General features: G+C 51.1%; 1 protein-coding gene across 1 annotated transcript in view; it reads right to left on the bottom strand.

The window, feature by feature from the left end:
* Positions 1 to 648: 648 nt before the first annotated feature.
* The window catches only part of LOC144598462 (ATP-binding cassette sub-family G member 1-like), a 22,789-nt gene continuing 12,914 nt past the window's right edge, over positions 649 to 10,523 (bottom strand). Inside the window, exons 2-3 of the mRNA XM_078408605.1 lie at positions 9,727 to 9,845; positions 649 to 6,098 (exon numbers count right to left, since the gene is read on the bottom strand). Coding sequence (XP_078264731.1) covers positions 5,870 to 6,098; positions 9,727 to 9,845 — 348 coding nt within the window. The 3' untranslated portion in view covers positions 649 to 5,869. The remainder of the gene's footprint in view (positions 6,099 to 9,726; positions 9,846 to 10,523) is intronic.

Raw genomic sequence — 10,523 nt, forward strand, 5'->3', positions numbered from 1 at the left:
CCCGTGGCCAGGAACGAACCCGGGTCTCCGGCGCTGTATGTGAGCGATGTGCCATTGTGCTCCAATAAAGATGAATTCCTCCTCAATAACGTGACGAAGATACAATGGATCGTTCGATCGGCCGGTGAAGGTTGTTGGCTGCAACCTTCCCTCCCCCCCATTGACGAACTGTACACTGCAAGGGCCAGGAAGCGAGCGGGCAAGATCATCTCTGACCCCCTCTCACCCTGGCCACAAACTCTTGGAAGCACTTCCCTCTGGAAGGCGACTCCGGACTGTCAAAGCAGCCACAGCCGGACATAAACACAGCTTTTTTCCCCACGAGCAATAGCTCTACTCAACAACCAAACGTCTGTGGTCTCTTTTTGCTCTGGTTTAGTTCACTCACATGTTTAGACTGTAACGTTGTATTCTTAATGTTTTAATGTTTTATGCTTTATTCTTAATTGTCGACTGTCTGTTCGTGTTGTTACTTGCGAGCGGGGCACCAAGGCACATTCTTTGTGTGTGCACATACTTGGCTAATAAACTCATTCATCCATTCATTCATTCATTCTGGAAAGATGATGGGCAAATGAAAAATGAAAGCTGATTTTGGCGAAGGAAAAGCAGACAAGCTTCTTAAAAATATCATTTTATTTAACTGATCCTATTGTAAGCAGACAAAATAGGACTGATCACGTCAGCACATATATCCATTTCCCGCAGCCTGCTTTGGTACTAAAACATTCGACATCTCAATGAGCATTAAATATATATATTGTACAGAAATACTGCCTAAAAATAAGGACTATTTTGTTGCTGGGTCAGTCCCAGTTGCTCGGTGAAACAATACAAATTTTAAACAACTCTAAATACCAAGAACTTTCTTGAGATTCCAGGTAAGAAGGAGCCAATATTCTTTAAGAGAAGCAGACAGCTCAGTCTTGTCCATGTGGCCCTGTGTCCTTACTGTGTGTGGACAGGTTTAGTGCAAAACCCATGAACTGGGAAAGTGGTTCAGCAGCCAAATGTAAATATCATTTTTACTTATGTGGAATTTATGGTGTCATGTGTCGTGTCGTTCCCCATCATTAGGGTTGCCAACTGTCCCGTATTAGCCGGGACATCCCGTATATTGGGCTAAATTGGTTTGTCCCGTACTGGGACCGCCCTTGTCCTGTATTAGGCCCGGGGAGCGCTGTAGGCCTGGACTGTGTAGGCCCGGACTGTGTAGGCCCGGACTGTGTAGGCCCGGACTGTGTAGGCCCGGACTGTGTAGGCCCGGACAGTGTAGGCCCGGACAGTGTAGGCCCGGACAGTGTAGGCCTGGACAGTGTAGGCCCGGACAGTGTAGGCCTGGACAGTGTAGGCCCGGACAGAGTAGGCCCGGACTGCGTAGGCCACGACTGCGTAGGCCCGGACTGTGTAGGCCCGGACTGCGTAGGCCCGGACTGCGTAGGCCCGGACTACGTAGGCCCGGACTGCGTAGGCCCGGACTGCGTAGGCCCGGACAGTGTAGGCCCGGACAGTGTAGGCCCGGACAGTGTAGGCCCGGACAGTGTAGGCCCAGACAGTGTAGGCCCGGAGGCCCAGACGCCACCTGACGGAGGTTGCGTAGCAACCCGCCTCCCGGCCCGGGCGGCTACCATTGGTGGAGCGGGAGCATGTGGCTGCTGGCTGAGTGAAGTCACATGGGGCGAGGGGAGGTGATGTCACCTTGTCCCTTATTTGGTAGTGGGCAACCCTACCCACCATCCTTGCTGCTACCAGCGGGCAGGAGGTACAGAAGCCTGAAGTCCCACACCACCAGGTTCAGGAATGGCTACTTTTTCCTGCAACCATCAGGTTCTTGAGACACAGAATGCTGGAGTAACTCAGCGGGTCGGGCTGCAACTCTGGAGAAAAGGAACACGTGGCTTTTTCGGTCGAGACCTTTCTTCAGACTCTTCTCGACCCGAAACAACATCGCCTTTTCCTTTTCTCCAGCGATGCTGCCTGACACTCTGAGTTACTCCAACTTTTTGTGTCTATCTTCGGTGTAAACCGGCATCTGCAGTTCGTTCCTACTTTAGAGATAGGGAGAGGAGACAGGCCCTTCGGCCCACCGAGACCGTGCCGAGCAGGGATCGCCCCGTACACTAACGCTACCCCACACACTTAGGGGCAATTTACAAATCTATTTTACTGACGCTAATCAACCTACAAACCTGCACGTCTTTGAAGTATGGTAGGAAACCGGAGCTCCCAGAGAAAACCCACGCGGTCATCTTACAAACTCCATGCAGACAGGACCCGTAATCAGGAAACTTGCCCTTCGGCCCATCTTGCCCACGCTGACCAACTTTCCCCATCTAAACTAGTCCCACCTGCCCGTGTTTGGCCCACATCCCTCTAAACCTGTTCTATCCATGTACTTGTCCAAGTGTTTTCTAAACGCTGAGATAGTACTTGCCTCAACTACCTCCTCAAGCACCTACCACCCTTTGTGTAAATAAAAGTTGCCCCTCGGGTTCCTATCAAATCTTTTCTCCCTCACCTTAGACTAATACCTACCTCTTGACAATGACCCTGGATAGAGTGGATGTGGAGAGGATGTTTCCACTAGTGGGAGAGTCCAGGACCAGAGGCCACAGCCTCAGAATTAAAGGACGTTTATTTAAGGACGTGGAACTCTTTGCCACAGAAGGCTGTGGAGGACAAGTCAGTGGATATTTTTAAGGCAGAGCTAGATAGATTCATGATTTGTACCAGTGTCAGGGGTTATGGGTGTAGGATAGCGTTAATGTGTGGGGATCGCTGGTCGGCGCAGACTACTATCTGCCTCTTTGGTGACCCTCGGACTATCCTTGATCGAACTTTGCTGGCTTTACCTTGCACTGAACGTTATCCCCTTATTACTTAAATCTCAATCTATAATCAATAGTTGAGAAGTTTGAGTAATAGTCCATGCTGGATAAAGTGCCTGGATAAAACCCTCCCTCTTGGATAGCCTTACAGAGGTTACCTGAGGCACCACATCTCTCTGTAAAGATGACCCAGTAATCTTCACCTAAGTCCGCAGTGCACTGCTGAAAAGGAACGAGACACACCACCTAATCCCACATTTTCTTATTTAATTTAGTTGAGAAGAAACAGCGCGGAAACAGGCCCTTCGGCCCACCGAGTCTATGCCGGCCAGCGACATCCGCACATTCACACCATCCTACACACGCTGGACAATTTGACCGTAGCCAATTAACCTACAAACCTGTACGTCTTTCGAGCGTGGGGGGAAACCGGAGCACCCGGGGAAAACCCACGCGGGTCACGGGGAGAACGCACAAACTCCGCACAGACGGCAGCACCCGTAGGCGGGACCGAACCCGGGTCTCTGGCGCCGTGAGGCAGCGACTCTACCGCTGCTCCACCGTGCCGGAACGACACCACTTTCACCACACAGTTTCAAAGTTCGACATCCAAGTTTGCGAATCGGCACAAGATAGACACAAAGTGCCGGAGTAACTCAGCAGGTCAGGCAGCATCTCAGGAGAGGAAAACAAAATGGATGAATGGGCCGAATGGATGAATGTTTCGGGTCGAGACACCTTCCCCAAACTTCAACATCCTCTCCATGGCCTCTGCAAACCTCTTGACGAGGCAGTGTTTGTCCACAACGACACGACTGCATTAAAACGTGCACGAGATTCAAGTACCTTGAATTCCAGGTATCTAAACTATTTACAATAACTTAAAAATGCCCCCTCGCCACCTGCGGAGACGGAAGGTTCGGCAAAGAAAGATTACGTCCGCAGCATCGCTGGGCAGAGAGTAGGTTTCGCCGAAGCTTGGCGTTTTTGTTTTGCATTGATTTTTGCTTGTAACATTACTGAATGGCAAAATATTCTCAGACGAGGTTCGTGATGAGTCGTTGACCCAACTTGGGCTACGGCAGGAGGTGAAAAGATGGTGTCGACAAAACCCCGGACTCCACGGCTCCCACCGCCACCTCAAACCGCCAACGGTAGACGACGCAAGCGAGATGAGACGAGAAAAAGGTGGAAGCCGTCCAATTTCACAACAACCTTCTTCCCCAGCCGAGACGTCCTCTGTCCAATGCGGCCGACCGCTCATCGATTTACCAAGACAAATGGTTTTCAAATCCGTTCGCGGTTCGTTTGTTTGTTTGTTTGTTCGGTTCTTTTTGAAATGGTCTTTTGATCAAGCACTCGGCAGTGTTTCCGGAGGGATGGGACCGATCGAGTCAGGGAGGTGCTACAACAAATGGGTCAGGATAAATCGGGGCCTGGTGGGTGGGGTCATTGATAGCTCATTGCCACTTTAATTCCGTGCCCTTGTCAATCACCAAGGGGGATTTTAAAAGCAAAGATGCTGATCAATAACCTCAGGTGTTTGAATGTGGAAATGATAGAGTTATCGGACGAGTAAATTAAAAGAGTTATGGAGTCACACGACATGGGACCAGGCCCTTCAGCCCAACTGGTCCGTGCTGACCAAGATGCCCCATCTAAGCTGGTTCCAATTGCCCACATTACTCTAAAGCATTCATCACCAAAAGTGCCAGCACAGGTGGCTTTTAAATACTGTCATAGTCCCAGCCCCAGCTACCTCCTCTGGCAGCTCGTTCCATATACCCACCACCCTCCGAGTGAAAACGTAGCCCCTCAGATTTAGCGTTAAATCCTGCCCCTCGCAACGTAAAGACACAAAATGCTGGAGCAACTCAGAATTTCAGGCAGCATCTCTGGAGCACGTGGACGGGTGACGTTTAGGGTCTTACCCGAAAGTCCTGACCCAAAACGTTACCTTCCCATGTTCTTCGGAGATGCCGCCTGGAGCGCTGAGATACTCCAGCATTTTGTGTCTTTCTTTTGTAAACCAGCATCTGCAGTTCCTTCTAACTATGTCCTCTTGTTATTGATTCCCAAAACCCATTCATCCTATCTAATCCCCTTCGTGATTTTATACCCGTTGGTTTAGAAGGATGAGGAGGGGGGGGGGGGGGTGATTTGGAGAGGATGTTTCCACTGGCTGGAGAGTCCAGAACAAGGGGGCGCAGCCTCGGAATAAAAGGACGTACCTTTAGAAAGGAGATGAGGAGGAACTTCTTTGATGAGAGGGTGGTGAATCGGTGGAATTCATTGCCACAGAAGGCTGTGGAGGCCAAGTCAGTGGATATTTTTAAGGCAGAGAGAGATAGATTCTTGATTAGTGCGGGTGTCAGGGGTTATGGGGAGAAGGCAGGAGAATGGGGTTAGGAGGGAGAGATAGATCAGCCACGATTGAATGGCGGAGTAGACTTGATGGGCCGAATGGCCCAATTCTGCTCCTATCACTTATGACCCCTGCCTCTCTATCGCACTGTGCCTTGAAATTCTAGTTTTGTAGCACAACCTCAGCAAGTCATTGGGCATTTTTAAGGCGGAGATCGACAGATTAGTTAGAAAGAGAGGGAGGAATTCTGGAATTAAATGTAATCCTGATAACCCCATTTTCTTGCTCCCCAATCCCCCCCCCCCCTCTTCCTCTGACTATAGGGACAAGATGGTCTACCTGTTGCCATGGCGAGATTACCCCGGGAAGTTGGAAGGCCCGAACGAAACGGAGGAGAAAAAAATGGCGGAGCCCGTCTTGAGACGAGAATATTTGGCACGTGAAAACATTTGGAGAAAGTGGGGGAGGGGGGCGTGATATCTTGTGGGTGATGGTGGAGGGAGAGCAAGTATCCAAGCCCCAAAATCAAGAGTTTGGAGCCAGAGGGAGTCATTGTTTTTTGTGGGGTTTTCTTTTTAGCCATTTGACCCTGAGGGCAAAGTCGAGTCCTGAAGTGAAAAAAAGTCAGGGCAGTGAGACAGGCGGATTTTGCCCGCTTCCTTGTTGGGTTTTTTTTCTACCTCTCGGCTCGGATCTTGTACCTCAGCACGAAGTAGGCGATGAGGCGGAGGGAGACGAAGAAGATGCCGAGGACGATGAAATCCAGGTAGAGCTTGGCGTTCTCCACGTCGAGCTCTTTCAAAATGGCCTGCGACTTCTGGAAATGGCAGGTCTCGGCCTCCTCGCAGTGGAGGTCCTCGCGGCCCAGGCCGTAGATGGTCAGGATGACGCCCTCAAAGCCGTACCTGCGCGGAGACAAGGGCGGTCAGTACATCTCTAAGTTTGCGGATGACACGAAGCTGGGTGGCAGTGTTAGCTGCGAGGAGGATGCGAGGAGGCTGCAGAGTGACTTGGATAGATTAGGCGAGTGGGCAAATGCATGGCAGATGCAATATAATGTGGATAAATGTGAGGTTATCCACTTTGGCGGCAAGAACAGGAAAGCAGAGTATTACCTGAATGGTGGCCAATTAGGAAAAGGGGAGATGCAACGTGACCTGGGTGTCATGGTGCACCAGTTATTGAAAGCAAGCGTGCAGGTGCAGCAGGCAGTGAAGAAAGCGAATGGTATGTTACCATTCATAGCAAGAGGATTTGAGTATAGGAGCAGGGAGGTTCTGCTGCAGTTGTACAGGGCCTTGGTGAGACCGCACCTGGAGTATTGTGTACAGTTTTGGTCTCCTAATCTGAGGAAAGACATTCTAGCCTTAGAGGGAGTACAGAGAAGGTTCACCAGATTGATCCCTGGGATGGCAGGACTTTCATATGAAGAAAGACTGGATAGACTAGGCTTATACTCGCTGGAATTTAGAAGACTGAGGGGGGATCTTATTGAAACATATAAAATTCTTAAGGGGTTGGACAGGCTAGATGCGGGAAGATTGTTCCCGATGTTGGGGAAGTCCAGAACTAGGGGTCACAGCTTAAGGATAAGGGGGAAGTCTTTTAGGACCGAGATGAGAAAACATTTCTTCACACAGAGAGTGGTGAGTCTGTGGAATTCTCTGCCACAGAAGGTCGTTGAGGCCAGTTCATTGGCTATATTTAAGAGGGAGTTAGATGTGGCCCTTGTGGTTAAAGGGATCAGGGGGTATGGAGAGAAGGCAGGTACAGGTTACTGAGCTGGATGATCAGCCATGATCATATTGAATGGCTCGAAGGGCCGAATGGCCTACTCCTGCACCTATTTCCTATGTTTCTATGTACCTTGGAGCGCGGCGGGAGGGCGGGGCGGCATGGCGACAGGCCCTTCGGCCCGCAATGTCTCGAGGGGGGGCCTGAAGACTTCACCTATTCCTCCTCATCCAGAGATGCTGCCTGACCCGCTGAGTTACTCCAGCATCTCTTCTTCCCGACAAGGGTTCCAGAATCTGCAGCCCGGAAGATCTTTACCCCCATCCACATTTGCACAACTGGCATCATTTCTCAAGCCTTTTAATTTCCACTTCCGAACAATATTTATCCCACGGCTGCCCAGATTGACAGGGGCAGCCTCAGGCTTACGGCCTATGTCTCTAACGTAGGTCGACACAAAGTGCTGGGGTAACCACAGCAGGTGAGGCAGCATCTCTGGAGAATATGGATCGGATCAGGACCCTTCATCAGACTGATTGTAAACGGAGGATTGTAGGAGCAAAGAGGTCCTTCTACAGTTGTACAGGGCCCTGGTGAGACCGCACCTGGAGTACTGTGTGCAGTTTTGGTCTCCAAATTTGAGGAAGGATATTCTTGCTATGGAGGGCGTGCAGCGTAGGTTCACTAGGTTAATCCCCGGAATGGCGGGACTGTCGTATGTTGAAAGGCTGGAGCGATTGGGCTTGTATACACTGGAATTTAGAAGGATGAGGGGGGATCTTATTGAAACATATAAGATAATTGGGGGATTGGACACATTAGAGGCAGGAAACATGTTCCCAATGTTGGGGGAGTCCAGAACAAGGGGCCACAGTTTAAGAATAAGGGGTAGGCCATTTAGAACGGAGATGTGGAAGAACCTTTTCAGTCAGAGAGTGGTGAAGGTGTGGAATTCTCTGCCTCAGAAGGCAGTGGAGGCCAGTTCGTTGGATGCTTTCAAGAGAGAGCTGGATAGAGCTCTTAAGGATAGCGGAGTGAGGGGGTATGGGGAGAAGGCAGGAACGGGGTACTGATTGAGAGTGATCAGCCATGATCACGTTGAATGGCGGTGCTGGCTCGAAGGGCTGAATGGCCTCCTCCTGCACCTATTGTCTATTGTCTATTGTCTATTGAGTCATACAGCCTGGAAACAGGCCCTTCGGCCCCACCTGCCCACACTAACATGCAGAGACGCACAGAGTCGTTTACCCAGAGTAGGGGAATCGAGGACCAGAGGACACGGGTTCAAGGTGAAAGGGAAAAGATTTAACAGGAATCCGAGGGGTTACTTTTTCACACAGAGAATGGTGGGTGAATGGAACAAGCTGCCAGAGGAGGTAGTTGAGGCTGTGGGACTATCCTATCGTCTAAGGAACAGTTGGACAGGTACATGGATTGGACAGGTTTGGAGGGTTATGGACCAAGCGCGGGCAAGTGCGACTAGTGTTAGAAGGATGAGAGGGGATCTTATCGAAACGTATAAGATTATTAAGGGGTTGGACACGTTAGAGGCAGGAAACATGTTCCCAATGTTGGGTGAGTCCAGAACCAGGGGCCACAGTTTAAGAATAAGGGGTAGGCCATTTAGAACGGAGATGAGGAAAAACTTTTTCAGTCAGAGAGTTGTGAATCTGTGGAATTCTCTGCCTCAGAAGGCAGTGGAGGCCAATTCTCTGAATGCATTCAAGAGAGAGCTGGATAGAGCTCTTAAGGATAGCGGAGTCAGGGGGAATGGGGAGAAGGCAGGAACGGGGTACTGATTGAGAATGATCAGCCATGATCACATTGAATGGTGGTGCTGGCTCGCAGGGCCGAATAGCCTCCTCCTGCACCTATTGTCTATTGTCTACCAGTCCAAATGTCTCTCAAATTTTTCTCAACTACCTCCTCCAGCAGTATAAGAAAATAACTGCAGATGCTGGTACAAATCGATTTATTCACATAATGCTGGAGTAACTCAGCAGCTCAGGCAGCATCTCGGGAGAGAAGGAATGGGTGACGTTTCGGGTCGAGACCCTTGTTCACCTCCCCCAGCAGCTCGTTCCATACAGCCACCACCCTCTGTGTGGAAAAGTTGCCCCTCAGGTTCCTATTAAATCTTTCTCTGTTCCCTCACCTTAAACACATGTCATTTAGGATTTGGAATTTGGAAGGATGAGAGGGCATCTTATAGAAAGATATAAAATTGTGTGCAGTTCTGGTCTCCTAATTTAAGGAAGGACATTATTGCTATTGAGGGAGTGCAGCGTAGGTTCACCAGGTTAATTCCTGAGACGGCGGGACTCACATATGATGAAAGAATGGATCAACTGGGCTTGTATTCACTGGAATTTAGAAGGATCTCATGGAAACATATAAAATTCTTAAGGGATTGGACAGGCTAGATGTTCCCGGTGTTGGGGCAGTCCAGAACCAGGGGTCACAGTTTAAGAATAAGGGGTATGCCATTTAGGACTGAGATGAGGAAAAACCTCTTCACCCAGAGAGCTGTAGAATTCTCTGCCACAGAAGGCAGTGGAGGCCAATTCACTGGATGTTTTTCAAGAGAGAGTTGGATTTAGCTCTTAGGGCTAACGGAATCAACTGGAAATGGGGAGAAAGCAGGAACGGGGTACTGATCACATTGAATGGCAGTGCTTGCCCCTTCTCTGTTTCTATGTCCCCTGGTTCTCACTTCCCCTACTCTGGGCAAGAGACTCTGTGCGTGGGCGCTCCTTTGATTGGGGATAGTCGCGTGATGTTTGGGATGCTTTGATCTACCTGACATACGATATGTAGGACATCCACTGGAGGTACTTGGGAATGGTGTCAAAACTGACGAAGAATCCCGAGAACAGGAGCACTGGGATGGCCGTCACTGGTCCCACAAACGTAGCCACCTGTGGAGGGCAAGTAAAGGGTTAATGCACCTGGAGGAGAAAGGGCAAGATCAGAGCCGGACGTTGAGAAGGAAAGGGGGGAGGGGGGGAGGGGGAGGGGGAAGGGAGGGGAGGGGATGGGACATGGGAGAGGGGGGGAGGGAGAGGGAGAGGGAGAGGGAGAGGGAGAGGGAGAGGGAGAGGGAGAGGGAGAGGGAGAGGGAGAGGGAGAGGAAGAGGGAGAGGGAGAGAGGGAGAGGGAGAGGGAGAGGGAGAGGGAGAGGGAGAGGGAGAGGGGGAGGGGGAGGGGGAGAAGGAGGGGGGAGAGGGAGAGGGAGAGGGGGAGGGAGGGAGAGGGAGAGGGAGAGGGGGAGGGGGAGGGAGAGGGAGAGGGAGAGGGAGAGGGAGAGGGAGAGGGAGAGGGAGAGGGAGAGGGAGAGGGAGAGGGAGAGGGAGAGGGAGAGGGAGAGGGAGAGGGAGAGGGAGAGGGAGAGGGAGAGGGAGAGGGAGAGGGAGAGGGAGAGGGAGAGGGAGAGGGAGAGGGAGAGGGAGAGGGAGAGGGAGAGGGAGAGGGAGAGGGAGAGGGAGAGGGAGAGGGAGAGGGAGAGGGAGAGGGGGAGGGGGAGGGGGAGAGAGGAGGGGGAGAAAGGGGGAGGGGAGAGGGGGAGGGGGAGGGGGGGAGGGAGAGGGGAGGAGGAG

Source organism: Rhinoraja longicauda, chromosome 12 (assembly GCF_053455715.1).
Source record: "Rhinoraja longicauda isolate Sanriku21f chromosome 12, sRhiLon1.1, whole genome shotgun sequence".
Classification (NCBI taxonomy): Eukaryota; Metazoa; Chordata; class Chondrichthyes; order Rajiformes; family Arhynchobatidae; genus Rhinoraja; species Rhinoraja longicauda.